Raw genomic sequence first — 21566 nt, forward strand, 5'->3', positions numbered from 1 at the left:
TTGCTGGACTCTACTTACTTCATTTTGCATCACTCCATATAAGATTTTCTATTCTTGGTATTCATCATGTTTGTTCCATGCTGTTATTGAATCATTCAATTGTGTCTAACTCTGACTTTTCATGACCCTGTGGACTAAAGCATGCCAGTACCATAATTGGGGTTTTCTTGGCAAAGATACTGGAGTTGTTTGCTATTTCCTTCTCCAAATTCCTCCCTGGATTAAGGCAAACAGGGATTAAATGGCTTACCCAGGGTCACACAGCTAGAAAGTATCTTGAAGTCAGTTTTGCACTCAGCTCTTCCTGCCTCCAGGCCTAGTACTCTCTCTGTTGAGGCATCCAGCTGCCTCCTATTTGCTTCTTACAATAGTGTAATTATCCCATTACATTTATATACCATGGTTTTTTTTATTTGTTTTTTTAGCCATTCTCCAACTGATGGGCATCTGCTTTGTTTCTAGTTCTTTGCTGTCACAAAAAGTTGAGGTTTTCTCTTAAAGAGTAATGTTAACCTTTAATTCAGAGTCAGAATTCAGCAAAATAAATTGTGTGTACAGTCTGTAGCATTTCAACAGGAGAAAAAAGGAAGAAAACTGGCATCTTTTTAACTATGTTCATGGAAGCTGAATAAGTAAGGTCAAATATGTTAAAACGTGCTTCCTGAAAATCACCTATCATGTGTGATATTCCAGAAATTGTGCTCATGTATAGTTCATATCTTCAGGTATGCTTCCTTAACTTGTTATAAGAAGAAATATATTTATTACATATGACATTTTTAGAGTCAAATAAGCATGTTTTAAGAATATAGAATATGGAAGGTGCTATAATAAATAAAGAAGATAAAAAAATGCTTAAAACTGCCTCAAGGCACCTACTTTCTACTGGTGCAGCATTTATATAAGTAAGTAAATGGGAAATATTTTGAGGAAGGAGAAAATACATATCTAGAGGAATCAGAAGAGGCCCAGGTAAGGAGGTAGCACCTGATATCAGTCTTGAAGGGAACTAAGGTTTCTAAGAGGCAGAAGTGAGGAGGCACTTTATTACAAGTATGGAAGTAGGCAGTCAAGGGAGACCCATGCTCAGAATTCACCTATTACTGAGTACCACTGGGCAAGTTAGTGCTCTGAGGCCATTTCTTCTTTTGTAAAATAGGAATGATATATTTACTTTGTTGGGTTATTGTAAAGGACTTTGGAGACCTTTATGCATGGAAAAAAACTTTTCAAGTTTTAAAACACTATAAAAATTCAAACTATAATAATAGCAAATATATATATCTATATCTATATATATCTATATATCACTTAGTATGTTCTAGGCACTGTGCTAAACATTTTACAATTATCTTATTTGATTCTCACAACAACCTGGGCAGCAGATGCTGTTATTATCCTCATTTTACAGATGAAGAAACTGAGACAAAAAGAGGTTAAATGACTTGCCATGGGTCACAGAGCTTATTAAGTGTCTAAGGTCACATTTGAACTCAGGCCTTCCTAATTGTATCCCTGATGCTGTCGTCTTATTATTAATTAGATAAATTTCCTGTTTAAAAACCCTTTTATTTTAGTTCTATAAACTTTAGCTATCTTTTCCATGGATTAGGTGAGGATGGGCAGTAGCAATAATCCAGAATAAGATGTCTATGTTCTCAGTCATTATACTTCATTACCTCTTAGGAGCACTGGAATATTTTCTTTCCTTTGTTTTATCCTACTTGTCAAATTATTCCTCAGTTCATTTGTTGATCTCATTTCTGTGAGTATAGACTTATTGTGGCAACTACATACTTTATAATTATTTTTCTGCTAGGAAATTGCATGACATAATGGAAAGAGCACTGTACTTGGATTCAAATCCTAGATTTAATTCTGACTTTGGGAAACTTACTGTATGCCTGAAAGCAAGGAGTTCTCTCTTACTTCATTATGTATAAATTGGGAATAGTAATACACTATTTGCTCAGTGGGTGCTATGAAGAAATTCTTTATAAACTTTGAAGTGATATATATATATATATATATATGGTTTTTGAAAGAAACCAGGGATCTTAAGGGACTCATGACAAACATAGAAGGAACTGTTGGAGTCTGAATGAAGATTGAAGCATACCATTTTTTATTTTATCTCCTTCATGAGGTTTTTTTTCTTGTATAAGTGATATGAGAACATGAGAAACATGAGAAATGTGGAAATTCATATTACATGATAACACATGTGTAGTCTATTTTATATTACTTGTCATCTTGGGGAGGGGGAGAGGAGAGGGAGACCATGAATTGCAAAATGTCAGAAAGTGGTTATTAAAATTGTAGCTTGACATGTAAAAAAAAAAATCTTTTTTTTTTAAAGAAAGAAACTAGCAATTCTAAGAGGCAGAGAGATGAGACAGCCAGAACAAAGGCATGGAGGTTGGAGTATAAAAAGCAGGAAGGCCAGTTTGACTGGACTGCAGAGTGCATGAATGAGAGTAATAGAGAATACGTCTAGGAGTTTATTGAACAGGGTAGTGACAGCCCTATGCTCTAGGAAAGTGACTGGCAGCTATGTGGAGGGAGATAGAGGAGAGAAAATAGACTTGAGGCAAGGAGACCAATTATTATAAGGGAAGAGGAGAAAGAGTTGGGAAGGAAAAATGGAAGGAAAGAAATTCATAAGGAAGGGTGAAGAGAGCAAATATATTTAATGAAGTCTAAACAGAGAATATGCACAGACTATTTCCTCTGGCCAACTTTTCTGTTTTTAAATTAAGATAAATTCTTAATTTCCTTTGTAACAGCAGTGATTTTCACAAAATTAATTTTATAATTTGTACAGAAATTATTTGTATGTGTGACAAGGAAATCACTTTAAAAGACTGATATATATTAATTTAAGGTCGCCAAGGAATTCAGCTATGTAATTCCTAAATGAAAACTCAAGTCAGCAGTCAACCTTTTATGGAGTTTAATTACAAACAGGAAGAAGAAAAGTATTAGAGATAGAAATAGAGAAAGAGAGAGAGAGAAAGGGGAGAGAAGGGAATAGGGCTTAAATACCCCCTCTGTTTAGGCTGGGCCAAAAGGCCCAAGCCCTTAGATAGCTGAGGCAAAGAAAAGAGATCAGTCCCTATCACTCACGTGACCAAAATGGAGAAACAGTCTCAGGGGCCTCCACCTCCAGCTTCCTTCAGAGCAAGCTTCTCAGAGCACAACCTCTCAGAGCAAAACCTCTCCAACCCCCCTAGTCCTCAGACCCCGCTATCTTTAAGGAAACCATCTCAGTTCCCTCCCCTCAGTTCTCACATCTACCAATCACTGTCCATGTCTTCCCTGTGCCAATGGTGGCTCTAGCTTAACCCAGGACCACCCAGAGGTCTGTGGCTTTGCACATGTCTGTTGAAGGTCATATTCTCAAATAATTAAATCTTGATCCTTTGCTGCAGCCCTTCCTAAATCCTGTTACCCTGAGCAGGGTGGAGATTGGAAGTTCCAAGACCTGGTTCTGTCATTCCAAGTATCTCTATTGTATCAATTCTAAAATCAATCATGACTCAAAGAACTTCCTGTTCTATGCTTAAGCATAGGTCAAAGCCCTTTCCATTGTTCAGCAAAAGGTTTCTGTCCTAAAGTAATCTTAAGAAGGGAGGAGGAGGACCCTCCCATGCCTAAGGGGTTCACATTCCAATAGACTATCAGTAGGAAATTTTTCAAGTATGAAATTTCCCAGTGGTGAAATTTCCAACATTTATAAGTCTAAGAAATTTTAAGGTGTGTGCTTAGAAAGAAGCAATTGCCTCTAGGTGGCACACGGTGTTTCATCTTTAATTCCAATTATTCTGATTTGATACATGCATGCAAGATATATTTCTAGAAAAATAAGCTGCTATCATGTGGTTTTAAAAATACACATTAAAAAATGTAACTTGTAATCTGTTGCTCCAGAACTCATTAGGAAAAAGGAAAGGAAGGAGAGACAAAACTCAGTGTGTGTTTTTTCCCACTTTGGACCCAGAAACACTTGATTTTGACATGCACAGTGGTAAACGGACCTTATTCATGTTGTGGATGAGACCTAAAATTTGTTTCTTGTACACAAATGCTTCATTTGGTTGATTTTTCTCTTTTGTAAACTGAAAAGTTTTTTAAAGCTATTTTTATGATGAATTTGAATTTAACAAACATTTTAAAATAAAGAATAGAAAAAAGAAAACTATAAAAACTATGAATATGAATTTCTGTTGCAGTTTTTAAAGTACTCATATATTAAATTTAACATGCTAGCAATAAAACTGTCTTGCTTCTGTGTCTCTTAATTTTCTTTTGCTATCTAATATGTAATTTTAAAAAATTACTGACTAAATGCTATGTTAAAGAGAGGAATGAATACTCTTGCCCAAAGTTGGAAACTATATTAGCAATAATTTCTGAGTACAAAAAAGTTCTCCTTTAAGAAATTTGAAAACTGCATAAGTGACACAGAATATTGGTCTGCTTTTAAACTTTGTGTTTCAGTTTTGTTTATATGGGAGATTTTCTCTGTTGAGTTTAGATTAACTTTGCTAGTTATTGGCAAAGGGTCTAGTTGAAGGTCTGGGCTAGGGGAATGAGTGTGTGTGTAAATAACATGTATAATAGGATTTAGTACACATGTAATTGATACAAAGTAAAATGGGTAAGCTAGTCTTCCCTAACTAAACCACATCTAACAAAAGTCTGGATTGAGAGTAGCTCTCATTCTTTACTTTCAGTAAAGGTTAGACTAGATATCAGATACAAAGTTTACCTTGTCACCTCTATATCACCTCTATACACATTCCCTATCTGAAGATGTGCTTGGATCATTAGCTTCTTGTGGTTGAAGCTAGGAAATTGTGTGTCCTGTTCTAGAAAAACATAATACCTGCCTGCTTTTTGTTCATAAACAACAATTAATGATAATAATTCGTTAGTTTTGCTAATGAGCTGGCTCCTGTGTTACTTACCTCCTTGGTTTGGTTAATTGGAGATCTGCCTTGTCAGAATTACAAAAAATAACACCTAATTCATACTTTAATAAAAACTTGGTTAGATATAATCATTGATTTTGAAGTGTATAAATGAACACTTAAATTTTTCCCCTATTGTTGTTCTAGCTCATACAGTACCAAACTCCTCCCATTTAAATTTAAGGATATGCTGTACTGGTGATTTTATGTGTTGTCTTGAGTTTTTGAGATAATTTTGTTATTGCAGATTAGTACTGTTTAAAAATCATATAATCACACATATTCCTTATTCCCCTGTTGTTATTCAACCCTCTCAATTACTTTATATTTATTTCAATATTTGATTATCTGTGAACATATTATGTATTGCCAACATCACCACAACCCTTCTCCAGTAGAATGTAAAATCCTGGAGGGATAGTCTCTTTTTCTCTCTTCTCTCTTTTTTTAATCCCTGTATTATCAGTTACTGGCACAGTGCATTATACATACTGTGGTGTTTAGTAAGTGCTTGCTGGTTGATTGATTGATTGTGTAAGCATTGGATGAAGTACTAAAAAACACTACCACCCCAATAAATTTATTGGAGCTTTGCTTAGCTGTGTACTCAGGATTCATGTCATGGAACTACTTTATAGATGAAACCATTTTATTATAAAGTCCTATGATTTGGCAGCATCTAAACTCATTTTAGGAACCAGAATGAATCTCCTTACATTGAATTTCATCTAATGTCAAATCATGTTCAAATATGTTCCAGTGTAGAACTTGATTGGCATTGTGTTTGCCAAAACTTAACTGAGCCTTTTTGCATGTAAACAAAATATACCAGCAGTTACTTTAAGGTGAGTGAAATTTTATTTAATAAACTTTTTAGAATTTTTTGTTGTTGTGCCTGGAAAGCATAGCAAAAGATACTAAAACATTTAATTTTTAAAAATACATCAAGCAACTTAATTCTCAAATAGCTGCAAAATACAAGGAAGCTTTTTTTTTTTAAGGCTTTTATTTTAACATGGCCATTTAAAAATGCCTACAGCTACTGTTCTGTGGCAAACCGTTTTTGTATTTGTTTTCCAAATAAAGGTTCAGGAAACATGAAAGTATGTTTATTGTTCTTCACATTTTGTGATATACCTATGATTATATATATATACACACACGCACACTTTATATATTGCAGCATATGCTACTTTCATTTAAAGGCCTAACTGAATTTTTCTATATCATGTTTCAACCATAGCCATTTTGTAGCCAAAATTTTTAACATAGAACGTACAAAGAGTCCCTGAACTTGGAAGGGGGGAAAAATTATATCTTATTTTCACTAACCTTTGGTTTCCTTTGTCAATCCTATGGATTTTATTTTATGCATTTTAAAACATTATTCTAAGAAAGGTTCATAAGCTTCACTAGATTGCAAAAGGAGACTGTGATATAACAGTATAAACCATTCTATAAACTGGTCCTTTTTTTCTCATCTTGTTTCTTATTAGCCTGATAGCAATTGCATAGGCTTTTATTGGAGAAGGGCAACTCTGCTATTACAGGTTTTGCTGCATAGAACCAGGGTGGGGACAGCTCTTTGCTATGTATCTATCAAATAAGTCAACAATAGTTTTGGTGAAGATATTTTAAAATTATATGCTAGACAGTATTTTCAATATTTGTAGCCATTTTCTCCCTGTTCAATAGTTGTATAGAAACTATTCATCCCTTCTGTGTAACTAGTGAGTCTAACTCTAATCAGTTCTGATAAGCTTTAAAGGTGTTTTTTACTCTACCAGTATATTTTCCAGTTTTCTAGTAAATAGGCATATAAAAAGAAATGAAAGGATTTGAAATATTATTTGGGGGATTGGATACTTTTTAAAGAGTAAGATGGGTGGCAGAAGTGTCAAACGTGAAAATCTAAGGTACCGTGGTAAAGTTTTGATCAGATTCATTTTAACATATACAATTTATCCCCTTTTTAGGGCTTTCTGAAGAATGAAAAGGACAATGCATTGCTCTCTGCTATTGAGGAGTCCAGAAAAAGGGTGAGTAGGAAAGCAGAATCCCAAATCCCAAAGCTATTTTGAGAGATTCACCATATATTGCAACTGAAGGTGGCTTTATAGCTTAACTTTAGTTATTGGGAATCAGTGTCCTTTTGGTTAGTTCTTTTCTACTAACAGAATTTAACATAACCACAAAAGTTCTGTGTGTATAATGAAGCATGTTTCTTCTGCCATGATTAGGAAGATACCATGTTTATAAATCTTGCTTGCTAACTAGTTAATAACTGAAATGGAAATAAAACCCTGTAAAATTGTTTACTAACTGGAAAGACCAGAAGATCTTGGAATTATATTTTTACTGCTGACTATACTTCTGCAGTCATGGGAAAAATTTTATTCCTGCTGGCATACTAGATCCTGAAAAGATCAGTACTGTTTAAGGGGCTATCTTTTTGGCCTCAACTTTTTGTGACAGCAAAGAACTAGAAACAAAGCAGATGCCCATCAGTTGGAGAATGGCTAAATGTGTCTTTTTTAAACTAGTAGTACCTCCAAGCACTGAATTTAGTAATACCTTAGTCTTGGCACTGAATATAGCAGTACCTTATAGCTGACCGCTATCTATTAAAATTCTCTAATGAAAGTGGGGAAGAGAGAATGCTCATCACACATGCATTATCTCTAGTTATTTCCAGCATGCATATTTGTATTTGTTAGGGATCCAAGTGAGATGAGTAAATGATTTGAACATTATATTTACAATAGAATAAATACTTAGAGATTCCCAATAAAGTATTCCCTCAGGTTGTTTTTTTTTTCCTAGTGGCCTACTTTCCTTTTTTAAAAAACATAAATGCACTTGTTTTGAAAATTTCACATTAAGATGATTTTTGTGGTGTTGAAAATATCTTATATTGCCACATAAAGAGATAACATTGATTTGAAGTAACTCTCTACAGACATATCCAGGTTTGTTCTAATTTTAAATCATAATTTCTAAGAAATGTCCTAAAGATATTAACAAAGTTAATTATCAATAACTTCTTTAAAACTTAGTAATTTGGTATTACTAGAATGGCTATTTGAATTGGATTCATGCTTCCAAAATAGCAAAAATAATTCATGCTTTGAGTCAAATTTCACCAAAATTTCATGTAATTAAATTATGATTGTTAAATGCTACCAAGCCTTATTAATTCATTTATCCTGCTGAATGTTTTTCTGCAATTGGCAGTCTCCAAACATTGTGCCATACTGAGACTAAATGTGCAGCCAAGCAAAACATTTAGTGACATGTTACAATGCATAACATGTGCATATGTGTTTGTGTGAGACACATTCCAGTGTTGTAAGTTGGCCTGGAGGGAGAACTTTTGACTTGTGCAGAAGATATTAAGATGCTGCAAAGCAAAAATTCTGTCCAATTCAAAGGTGGGTATATAGCTGGCATTTCAGCAAATGAGTAGAGGAGAGATTTCATGCTAGAGTAACTTGCCAATATCATGTTGAAATGCCAAGAAAGCAGACACACAAATTACAGAACCTCAAATGTGTTATATCTTTTCCATTTGATGCATCCCAGCAAAAACAGAACAATGTTATCCAAACATATGCAGAATTCCCAGAAGTCAGCAACAGAACAATAATAAATTGACATTAACTCAAAATAGGTTACCCTTTTCCTTGAGAAAAATGGGGGCCCAAATACCTACCACTTGTTCTTTACTAACTTGTCCAATGTGCTCTCTTCTTTATATGGTGTGTAACATAAAATTCTCAGTTATTTAACATAACTTAAAAGTAGCCTACTTCCTTTAACTTTATTTAAGTTTCCATGTTTGCCTTAAAATTTCTTATGATTCTGGGTGCTTATTTTCATCCATGATACCTTATTTTCCCACTCTGTAATACTTCCCTCTTCCTTTTTAATTTAGTAACCTTACAATTTCTCTTTCTTTCTTTGGTTTCTTTTCTGCTTGTTTCTGCTAGTCAAACCCTCCTGCTTTGCCTCAACCCTCCTACTTTACCTCACACTTGAATTTCCTATCTCCTATCCAAGTAATGGTGGTATCAGTAGAACTCCTCTGTCTATCTCACCACCTCTCATTTATATTCTTCTTTATACTTAATAAGGATATGCAGAAAGTATCAAGAGATAGGTTAGATTAAGGCATGTGATCTTCCCTGATTATCTTCTGAATTAGATATAACTGTACTGTTACCTTTGATGTAACTGAAATTAAAGGATTGGGAAAGATATGGATAGACACAGAAGGAAAGGAGAAGAAAATTTATTTTATTGATAGTCAAAAGCTTCTTAAATGAAGTTTCTGGTCATTTTCACAGAAATTGCTTAGTGGAACTATAATAGCATTATGTGCCAAGTGGTAGGGTTTTCAACTAACAAACATTCTTTCTTAATCATGTATAAGGATATAAAAAGTTTGGTGGCCCATTTTTAAATTTTTAGGGAATTTTCATTTTAGAAAAGGCAAAGTATCTTGACATTTGGGGTTTTGTTAGGATCAGTTTTCTATAGCCTCTTTCCCTTATATGACCTTAAAGTTTCCCCTTTTCTTCTTGGCAAATTTCTCTTTGAGTTAGTGGAGTCTTTTCTTTAAGGATGTATGTTTTCTACTTAATCAAGATTCACAATTGGGTGCAGAAGAAGTCTTCTAAAAATTAGGTTAACTTTACCATTTCTTTTATTGGCCAGAAAACTCCTTTTTAAGTGAGTACCCATCTCCCATCTCTGTGCCTTTTTATTGGTTGTCTTCCATTCCCAAAATGTTCTCCTCTTTCACCTCCACCTCTACTGCCTAGCTGGATGGTGCAACAAATAGCACACTGGGCTTGGGACCAGGAAGACTTAAGTTCAGATCTTGCCTCAAACACCAGAAATATGATCATGCCAAGTCAATCTCTATCTCAGTTTCCTCAGCTATAAAATGGAGGTAATAATAGCACCCATCTTCCAGGGTTGTTGTGAGATTCAAATGAGATAATACCTGTAAAGTGCTTAGCACAGTGCCTGGCACAAAGTAGGTGCTTAAAGGATGCTTGTTCCCTTCCCCTGATTCTAATTTCCTGATTTCTTTTTAAGTTTTAGCTCAAATCCTACCTTTTGTAAGAGGCCTTTTTCCCTGTCCTGCTTCCTTCCTGTCCCACTGCTAGTGCCTTTCCTCAGAGATCCACTACCCATTTATACTAGATACATCTCATATATACATATTTACATATTCCCCCAGTTGAATGTGAGCTCCTTGAGGGCAAGAATTGGGTTTTTGCCCTTTTTTGCATTCCCAGTGCTTAACACAGTTTAACCACTTAATAAATGCTTATTGACCATTCCACTGAAATATTCTTGTTGACCTGCAGACTGATCAGCTGGACATCCATCAAAAACCAGCTGTGCCACATTGTTAGCTATCTTTTGCAAATGCTAATGGCAAGTTTTGAAAATTGTTCCCCTTAGGCCTCTTCCTGTTAAAGCACCATTTCACTTTACCAGAGGTCCCAGCAAAGGAAGGTTCAGAGTCAAGGATGATTTTGGCTTGGCTACTGGATTGAGAGGAACCTCCTATGATTCAAGTGAAAATAATGCTGTCTTATGGACTGTATCCAATTGCCCCTCAAAACAGTCTCTCTATGCACATGAATGTACTTTCTCACTAGCTGTACTAGTTAGGGCAAAGATCATTATAGGAAAATGTCCAACATTATAACCTGTCACTGAGGTTATTCTTTGGAATGATTCCATTTGAAACAACTAAATAGGAGTCTAATTTTTCGATTTGTGATTATGGGCTTTTCTGTATCTATCACAGACTAATTTTAAGTCATATTCACTAATTCTTATGAAAGTGGATCAAAATCAGACCTGTAATATTCCCCAAGCTGCTGCTTCTTTCATTTTTGTTGTCTTTCTCCTTTTCACATTTTAACAAATATTGAAGCAAAAATAAACTTCAAAGTAAAGGTAGAATAATCAGTATGCCTAATGGCCTCACAAAAGCTCATGTATAGATATATTATCAGTATAAATTACCTATGTTGCCAAAAAATAAAGCAGGCATTACTAACAATCATTCCCTTGGTGCTACCTAATTAGATGCCAATCTGATTCTAAATGAAATAGCTTTTTGAAAAGTGTATTTAAGCTGATGGGAAACCTGGTCTGCCAATTAGAAAATAATAGGTTGAATGCTCATTGTACAGTATGTTTCTCTATAAGTGCTTTAATTTCCCCTTAGTGTTTATCTTTTCCTTCTGTGTGCCTGTGCTTTTTGGCAGGAAAGTTTGTAGTGACACCAACAGACAGAGGTAGGGTTTGCCAGACATACAGTAGCAAATCTGAGTAGAACATTTAGTAGCCTAATTTCAGAATAGTTTTTATTTTCTGTCATGGGTTTACTTCCTCCTATGAAAATGTTACTGTGGTGCCTTAGAAGATCCCTCAATAAATGTTTTACCTCCTGGCACTCCTAGAATAGGCTTTAAGAGTAATCATCATATAGAGTGTGAAGGGACTTTAGAACTAGTTAATATAGCCCCAGTTCATTTTATAGGTGAGAAATTAAAGCACAGGGAGAGGTGAAGTGATTTGTCCAAGGTCACACAGGTACCAAGGGGTAGAGTTTTGAACCTAGATCATCTGTCTGCAAACAAACCCAGCCCACTTCCTGAGACATAAATGGATGGAATAGAAAGGAAGGAAGGAGGAAGGGGAGGGAAGAAAGAGAAAAAAAGAAGGAAGGAGGGAGAGGGGAAGTAAAGAGAAAAAGAAGGAAAATAAATAGATAGGTTTTACAACTGAGTCAGAATTGTTACAGTGAGGTGAAATATACCCTCTCATCTTTTAGAGTAAGATGTACATTTTCTTTTTTTCTTTCCTTTCCTTTCCTTTCCTTTCCTTTTCTTTCCTTTTCTTTCTTTTCCTTTCCTTTCCTTTCCTTTCCTTTCCTTTCCTTTCCTTTCCTTTCCTTTCCTTTCCTTTCCTTTCCTTTCCTTTCCTTTCCTTTCCTTTCCTTTCCTTTCCTTTCCTTTCCTTTCCTTTCCTTTCCTTTCCTTTCCTTTCCTTTCCTTTCCTTTCCTTTTCTTTTCTTTTCTTTTCTTTAACCCTTACCTTCCATCTTGGAGTCAATACTGTGTATTGGCTCCAAGGCAGAAGAGTGGTAAGGGCTAGGCAATGGGGGTCAAGTGACTTGCCCAGGGTCACACAGCTGGGAAGTGTCTGAGGCCACATTTGAACCTAGGACCTCCCATCTCTAGGCCTGACTCTCAATCCATTGAGTTACCCAGCTGCCCCCCCCCCCCCCCTTAAGAGTTTAAAAAAAAAAAAAAGAATTGAAAAGTTTCGCTACTGTATGTCTGGCAAACCCTACCTCTGTCTGTTGGTGTCACTACAAACTTTCCTGCCAAAAAGCACAGGCACACAGAAGGAAAAGATAAACACTAAGGGGAAATTAAAGCACTTATAGAGAAACATACTGTACAATGAGCATTCAACCTATTATTTTCTAATTGGCAGACCAGGTTTCCCATCAGCTTAAATACACTTTTCAAAAAGCTATGAGTAAAAACTTGCCCAGGGTCACACAGCTGGGAAGTGGCTGAGGCCAGATTTGAACCTAAGACCTCCCGTCTCTAGGCCTGGCTCTCAATCCACTGAGCCACCCAGCTGCCCCCAAGACATACATTTTCTGACATTGCAGGTATGTTATGTTCTCTTTGTGGCAGCACTGGATCTATATTGTGGCACCTAGCCCAGTGCTTCTTCTAATGGCTTTCATATCATACAACTGTTTTCATTGCTACTTGTGTAAATATAACCAAATCCTTCTATTTCATTTAAGTTTTTCCTCTTCTTTACAATCATATTTGGTAGCAAATCCTTTTTTAAGATTTTTAAAGTTACCTTCCTTTTATTATTGGAGAGACAATGGCTCAATTTATTGTTTTGTTTTTAATTTCTTTTGTGCTTTAGCGAAAGTTCTTTTGTTTGTTGCACATTAGATTCATTAGCATCTGTTTCTTTTGTAGACTTTTGCTATGGCTGAAGAATATCATCGAGAGTCAATGTTGGTGGAATGGGAACAGGTCAAACAAAGGATACTCCATACACTACTTGCTTCAGGAGAAGATCCTCTTGACTTTACACAAGAGAATGAAGTAAGTCTAGTTCACAAGAAATGTATATTAATAGCATCGTACATAAACAATATTAGAACTAAAATCAAAGAAATACTTAGCTAAAGGTATCAGTTAGATAGTGTGTATTTATAAATGCATCTTGGGAATTTTAATAATTATAATTTTTGTCAAAAGTTTTCATTTTAGGCCTTTAAGAGTTTGAGTTACTAAGAGTTCTTTATCTTTTTCAAAAGACCCATGTCGTATATGACCAGTGTTCTCAACACATTTGGGGGGAAGCGGATTCATAATAGAGACTATGTAGTCAATATGACTCAAGAATCCTGGCTTCTATTTTGTATTTCTGACCACTAGATTTTAGGTCTGGGATGCCCAAATGGTAGCCATTTCATGGACTCTCACTTGTAGAACAATTTTGTATAGCAAATGAAGAGACCTAGTATCTAAAAGTGTTTTCCTGTTTAAAATTTTTGATTTTCATTTGAACCAGCCCTCAAGTAAATAGATGAAAAAGCTAAAGACTTTGGGGAATGGCCCATATATAGTCTTAGACCTTGTTTCCTTGTCAAATCATGTTCTAACCAGAATCTTCAAAGAGAAAAAAAATTCATTAAACCATATACCAGCCCAGTTTTTCAGTTTTACTTCTTTATGAAGCTTGGCAATAACTAGAGCAATTTATTGTGCCATGGACTTCATTTTTTTAAATGATGTTAATAGGCTGTGGTCTGTAATGGGATTTGGAAATAATTAAAAGTTGTTAATGAGATGTTCTTTTCTGGTAGCTCATCTCTTAAAAATAGACTAGTCTACTTAGCAGACTATTCTTTACTAATCTAAAGAGTCCCATTGGAGAATAGTTTATTGATGCTGGTGATAATGCTTGTATTATGACCTTCTAGCAGGGTGGATAACATTGCTGTCATCCTAGCACACACATCATGCATATAGTACTCATTCCAGATTAGCCAAGTGATACTTTCACTTTTCTGACAGCTTGGGTGTCTGGTCATTCTACTAATGTAATGAAATCCTTCTGTATAGTAAGACAGATAATGTGGCATTTAGGCAAAATATTGTATAAGCCTTCTTTACATCAGTATTTTCCATCTTACTTAAAAGACTGTTTGTATTAGATTCTTGGGGAGACAGGTATTGTTTTCCCCTTTATATTTAAAATATCTTTTGTCCCAGAGAAAAAAGAAAGCAAGTATAATTTGATATCTGAAATATTCTTACAGTCATTTTGTTCTTAGATGAAGGGTAGCTGAGATAAGAGCAGTTTTAAATCCAAAACAGAAATCATTCTTGTTTGAGGAAAGACTTGATCGTTGAAGAAGATACCAAAATTTGGGTACTTTAATGAAAGAGGATGGGGTCTGTACAAAAAGTGGAAGAGGGGGAAGAAGAGACGTGACAATTTGAAATATCCCTCCCTGCCAAGCTGTTGTATAATTGAAGAACAAGAGGTCATTCAGTCATATCAGAGGCTGGCAAGTTTTAATAAAGGAAATGCTTCAGTAACATAAAGTTAATTTGGAGAATTAATTTCCTCTGGATGTCATCAAGGAAAATGGTATAATATAATTGTTAAAGGAAGTTCAGTAATTTTATGGTCATTAGTAACTTTTACATAGGGTGGTCTGAATAAAAGGCTCATGCTTCAGAATTTAAAAGGGATAGCACCTTGTTAAGCACTTCTTTGGTTCTCAGTATTTGATTATGACAAACTAATTATCTGGTGAAAGCAGCAAGGAAGGGGCATGTCAGAGATCACATTGGCTAGCTGACTATCTAAATTGTTTTTATCTTATGTAGTAGTTGTCTTCTTTTTCCTTGAAAAACCAATTAGCTCTTCTCCACTTAGGTTAATCCCTATTGCTCAATGTTTGCTTTTGCTTTTAGAGGCTATAGTAAAGGTAGTAAAATTCCCTCCTCTTTCAAGTTATGAAAGAGCCCAAGAGCTTTTAATAATAGGCTTCTTTTCAAAATCCTTAAGTAATATCAATGTATCAATGTTTTAGATCCTTGGGGTGTTTTTGTCTAACCTACCAACATACATTAATCATTCAGAATGTTCTTTATTTACTCTTAGACCCATAGCTGATTCTTTAAGAGTTCTGTTTCAGTTACATGGCATGCACACTGTGAATTGAAGCCAGAATTATAGAACCTTGGATTTGGGAGGGACCACAGAGGCCATCTAGTCTAAACTATACCAAAAATGACTTTCTACCACATTATACTTAAGAAACGGTCATCCACCCTTTGCTTATAGATCAGATTTCCCTAGCTCCTAAAGTAGTCAGTTCTACTTTGGGGTAGATTAACACTCCCCCCTCCCCCAATTATATCAAGCTTAAATTTGGCACAGTGGAAAAAGCACTGGATTTGTAGTCAAAGGACCCAAGTCAAAAAACAGCTTTCTTACTATCTGTGGGGTCTTGGACAAGTTATTTAACTACTTCATACCTCATTTTCTTAATATGTGAAATTAAGTGCTTGGATTAGATGACCTCTATGACTCTCCCTAGGTCCAAACCTATGTTCCTGTGATCCACTATTGTTCGTACATCTGCCCTCTGAGACTAGGTAGAATAAATCTAATCATTTTTTCGTATGGCAGTCCTTCAGATATTTGGAAACCATGGTTGTGTTTTTTTTTTCTTTAGACTAATAGTAAAATTGGTGCTTTCAGCCAGTCTTCCTCAAATAGGATAATATCAAGGCCCTTCACCATTCTGGTTGCCTTCCTTTCCTTGTGCTCTGGCTCATCATTAAATTCTATAAAATATGGCATCCAGACCTGAACTCAGTAGTCCAGTTCATACTAGGGTAAAGTACAGTGGGACTATCATCTCTCTCAATCTGAATGCTGCTTTACCTTTTTTAATGAGATATAAGATCACATTAGCATTTTTGATTATTCAGTCCCACTGTTGCTTCTTATTGAGGTAGAAGTCTACTTAAACCTCAGATAGATGATGAATGGTTCATTGCACATAGTAAGGACACTTGATACATGTCTGAATTTAGTTATATTGATAATGTAAGAGTTACTGCAAAAGAAGGAGGCCGACTTGCCTTTGAGCAGAAACTAAGACTTGGTGATTTCAGGTGACACTTCTAAGAGTCAAAGCTTTAGCCTTTAATAATTTGATATTTAATAAACTAATCTTGACATTATGTAATAATATTTAGCTGAATTAGGAAGGGGCCTTAGAGATCATGTAGTTAAACTCCCCAATGCATCTCTGCTCTCACCCAGTACCCACTCCCCTTTTATTTTAATTTGATGAAATATATTCCCAGAAAAATTAGGACTTGGTCATATTCAAACCACTAATTAGTTAGAAACATATACTCTTGATTCCCAGTTCAAAATGACATTGTGAAAACAGTATTGCTAGAATTTTTAAAGGAAGCTAAGCAAAACTGCAAGTTTTATAGATAATGGTTGCTTATAACTTAACTCCTCTTAATTATGCTTTCATTTATTAGTATTTTTTCAATAGGAAATTGGAGGAAGAGAAAAAGGATAAAGAAGCATGGCTTCTCTATCCCTACCTTTAATCTCTCAACTTATTCTGCATATTTCTGAGCTCTCTTAGATTAAATGTTTTGGTAATTAACTCCATTCTGACAGTTTCTACCCATCTACAGGTTTTCTGAAGATTCTGTTTTCTACTTTGACCCCAGTCTTCCCATTTATCTCATAGTTTGGCACTTGCCTTCTGTCTTCACTAAAGAATTCTGCCACTGCCTGCCATTTCTAGTATATGTCTCCTATCTCCTGTCATTCTTTTCCATGCCTCATTCAGGCACCACTGCTGTGAAATCCAGAAACATAAATGGTGTTTAGAGCCATTATTCCTATGCAGTATGGTAGCACCCACCCCCAAACCATTAAGTGACCCCATTCTTTGGAATTTTGATAAAATGTTTGCCCAGTTTCACTGCTCAGGAACATTCTTCTACTCATTCTGTTGATGAATAATGCATTTTATGTGTATGGAACCTGGTACACAAGTGGAGAGGAAAGCTTATCTAAGGACAAATGAAGGACAAATACTCTGGAAAACAAGAACATTACGCAAAAATACTTTAAATGGAAATTTGAGGACAGAAAAATAACTACTCTTTAAATGAGTAATTTTTTAAATTAGGTTTTTTTTGGGTTTTTTTTTTTTAAGTGCTGGAAAACAGTTCTAACTATTCAGTAATATTTAACTAAAACAGACTTAAATGTCTTTGCAGATAATCATCAGAAACCAAATAAATTCCATTCTCTTCCTCTCTACCACCCATTTTACATTTTGTTTTTTGCTGGCATTCACTACTTTAGGAGATCATATCACTTTTTGAGTATACCTTTCAGGTGCTTTTTCACATTTCCTTTTGTATCAAAATATCTAACTTGATCAAAGCACATTACATGTATCCCCTGTCCTCCAACATGTTTTAGCCTTGTACATGTAATATGTAGTTAATACCTGTTGGTGAAAACATCCCAACCTTCTTTGCTATCACATTGCAAACATTATTGACAAATTCTTAAATCGAAATGCATACTCCCCAGATTCCAATATACTGGGACTAAAATTTATATTATTTATAGAACAATTTTGAAAATCAGTATAGCTTAAAATTACTTGAGTCAGACATGAAAGAATTAAGGAGAATTTAACATGTAGTGACTAAATTGTCTTTTATTAGACAATTTTGTGTTGGGAAAATGAGGGGTAAGATGGACATTTCCATCTTGGAAAGATTAAAAGGCAATGTGATCATGTCTTTCCAGGATTCTTTTTTCCATTTTTTAATGCAGGACTCGTCTCTTGAGAACATTTTTTTCCTAATCTAAGCTTTTTTTTTTTTAATAAATTTTCAGTGCCCTGTGATAATATTCTTTGGACATTTGCTCTATATAACATGATGGATATCATCATCTAAAACATCTTGAATTTTGTCTTAAATTCTCAATTTGTAAAATAAATATTTAAAACCCTATGCTTTACTAGAATTAGAGGATTTTAGAGTTAGAAGGGGAAATAAAGGTTCAGAATTGTCACATAATTAGGGGCAAAGCCAAGCCTAAAATCCAGATTTCCATTATATGAGGTTGCCGTTGAATTTAATCTTTTTGTGACTCCAGAGTCATATGTTCACTCTTGTTTTCTTTATGTATTGTTTTAGGGTTTTCTTAAAAAATAATTTTTCATGAGGCCATTCTTTCCACAATAAAATCATTATTAATCACTTTCTTCAAATCTCTTAATTGTATTTTCGTTCTTAGTTTGCCTTTGAGGTACTTCCTTCAGTCAGCACTTCTATGGTAGGTCTGGGTTTTTAACTGCGTAGCAAATTGCATATAAATTAATGTCCACTGTGACTCTTCCATCTTATGTATTTGTTTCTCAGCATTAAATTCCGCTTAATTTCTTACTCCATTTTCTGATTTTTCTTCTTTTTGTTTATCTGTTTTTTTTTACTCTGTTAGCAAAGATAATTTACTTGAAGCATTTACTGTCTCTGTGTTCTTGGTTGTAACACAACCCTGCCCAAATAATTTTTCAATATAAAAACATTCCAATTCAGATGGGGGTGGGGGGTGGGAAAGGAGGGGGAAAGAATTTTGTAGTGCAGGGGGAGGTTTTGTTTGTTTAAATAGCTTGCTAGAAATACACTTTTTAATTACAGATTCTGAGTGTGTACTTTCAACTAGTCAGACATTCATTATTAAAAAGTAACAGCCACAGTGATATTTTAAAATCCTTTTAAATGGCAAAGGGGGAAAAATATTGTGATTCACAGAAGGAAGCTTTGTTTGTATAACAATCCCAAATCACACAACATCCTCTGGCATCTGTGTCCAAGTAAAACTCCTTCAGTGAATGATGATGGTTGCCCAAATCCAGAATTACCTATGATAGCTATGTAGTTTATCTAAAGCAGCCCAGGGAGAGATTGCATAGTAGTTCTTTCTTCACATCTGTTTCCCAGGAAACCTGCCTCAGCAGCTGCTTTGTTCTCAAGAACAAAGCATCTGTCATTTTTGAGGAGGGCGCAAGGAATTTTGCCTTTGGTTTGGGTTTGGTTTGGAGGTTATTGTATTTGAATATATAAATACCTTCTTTAATCGGCTTTATTTTTATAACTATTCCTATGTAGTGAATCATATGTTTAAAAAATTATGCTTTTATAGTTAGGAAAAATGACTTCTATATATTTAACTTTTCACATGTCTTAGCCCCCAACTAGATTCTAAGATTCCTGAAGGCAAGGACTATCTTTATATATATGATATTCAGTACCCAAATTGCACTGATTTATGATTTTTTTATGATTATGATTTTTTTTCCATCTTGAGTGCCAAAAACGAATTTGGCAACTGCTGTCATATAGGACATAGATTTGAAATATGTCTGTGGACATTGCTCCTTTATAAACTTTACCACCAGACTATTTTGACATAATTGATGATGGTAGAATAAAAAGATTTAAGCTTTATTAGGGACTCAATGAAAAAGACTTATTGAGAGAGAATTGCTTGAAGTCTAAACTGAAGGCTTGAAATAGTCTTATTCCAGAAATACCAGTTGAGGTACTAATGAGCCTGACAGAGCTTTCTGTCCTATTCAAGATAATCAAGTACTGTAAAATCTCAAGGAGAGTTGCTTTTTATTCAAACTCCTTAAAGCCATCCTTCAGGGGAGTTGGTGGTATGGAGGGTGGCAAAAAAAACAAACAAACGTGAATATGTACTTTTTAATGTAATTTTAACTTGGTGTACATAACTGATTATTAATGTGTTTTGACCTATAGCCAAGTTACGTCAGTGATTTGGGACCCCCAGGCCGAAGCTCTTTAGATAGCATTGAGATGGCTTATGCCCGACAGGTGAGTATTATGGCAATTGTTTTCATTGGTAAACAAATTATTTTAAATTATTAAATTATTTTAAAATATCATATTTGTGAAAGGTAGCCTGATAAAGTGAAAGTGAAAGGAAGCCAGATAAAGATCTGGCTTCATCAGGATGCTTAGCTATGCAGCTAGCTATGTGACACCAGGTGTCACATGTAACTCTCTAAGTTATAGAGCTGGTGCCAGCATATTTTGATGAGGGATTTTCTACATTGAATGTTTTACCAATAAAATAATAGGTCCCCTTAACTCCCCAATTTTTTTAATCTGCGTAAACAAAGTGCAAAACCTAAAGTGTTAAGAAAAATAACTTTTTTTTAATGAGAAGTAGGCTGTTATCTCTTATTAAATACAATTCTAAATAATTGAGAAGCCTTCCAAACTTTCAAGGACTGGCTCGATTCATAATAATGATAATGATAGCCAAGACTTATATAGCCCTTAGTATGTGCTAGAAATTGTGTTAATTACTTTACAGATATTTCATTTTATCTTCCCAACCTCCCTGGGAGATAGATGCTATTATTATCTCCATTTTATAGTTGAGGAAACTAAGACAAATAAGTTAAGTTCCACAAGGTCATTTTAATAAGTGTCTGAGACTGAATTTGGACACTAAGAGTATGAGCACTCTGCTGCATTGCTTAGCTACTCATTAAGTCCTTCTTGCCCATTACAGGTCATAGTAATCTCTCCTTCCCCTGAACTCATAGCCATTCATTTGGCTAAATTATTATATCAAATATAATTTTGAAAGAATGTCTGTTTTGGTTACCCAGAAGAGTAGATTGATGATCCAAATTGCACAGGGAGTGTGGTACTAAGTTTATATTCAGTAAAGGTCTTTATTAGTTAAAATGCATAAGGAATTGGGAACTTTGCTTAATTGGGTTTTCTGACTAACAGCTAACCCTTTTGTTTCAATAAAGACTATCAATAAGCATTTGACTGAGTAGTTTGAAATGACAACTTTCCCCAAATTCTGGTCATGGGTAAGAGAATAGATTCATTTTCTTGGTTACCATCACTGATGAATTCTCATTAGTTATTTGATGTACCTTGCATGTTTTTCACTTCCAAGTTAATTTCCATGGATTTTGTTCAAACAAATTTTTTTTTAAGAATTAAGAAAAAATTTAAGAATATTTTTTAAAAAGACAACTTTTGTCATTGTTGCTTGAACACTCAGATGAGGCCAAGTTCTCATACATACTCAACACCAGATATTCATCATTCCCAGACAGTTGTATCTAAAGCATAAGGATTTCCTCCAGAACAAGTGTGTGCTCCAAGTTTGAAGTACTGATCATTTTAACATAACAGGATGGTCCATATAATATTGTCCATTTGGCATGGACTTGGCACCATTATGTTTTTCTGGCCTAGAAGAAAATGAAAAGATTTTTGCTGCTGCTTTCTGGATAAGCCTGCCTTCTGGTTAGCAGATGGTAGCAGTAGGACACATTTCTCCATTACCTCTTCTCTCCATTGATTCCCATCAGCTGGGACCAAA

The 21566-nt window shown here is 34.9% G+C and overlaps 1 protein-coding gene across 2 annotated transcripts in view; it reads left to right on the forward strand.

Moving 5' to 3' along the window:
* NUP93 (nucleoporin 93) overlaps nt 1-21566 on the forward strand; it is a 112576-nt gene that overhangs the window by 62516 nt on the left and 28494 nt on the right. For both annotated transcript variants that reach the window (XM_001365209.4, XM_007474885.3), the window contains 3 exons: nt 6950-7012; nt 13016-13144; nt 19952-20026. In XM_001365209.4, coding sequence (XP_001365246.1) covers nt 6950-7012; nt 13016-13144; nt 19952-20026 — 267 coding nt within the window. The remainder of the gene's footprint in view (nt 1-6949; nt 7013-13015; nt 13145-19951; nt 20027-21566) is intronic.

Source organism: Monodelphis domestica, chromosome 1, assembly GCF_027887165.1.
Source record: "Monodelphis domestica isolate mMonDom1 chromosome 1, mMonDom1.pri, whole genome shotgun sequence".
Taxonomy (NCBI): domain Eukaryota; kingdom Metazoa; phylum Chordata; class Mammalia; order Didelphimorphia; family Didelphidae; genus Monodelphis; species Monodelphis domestica.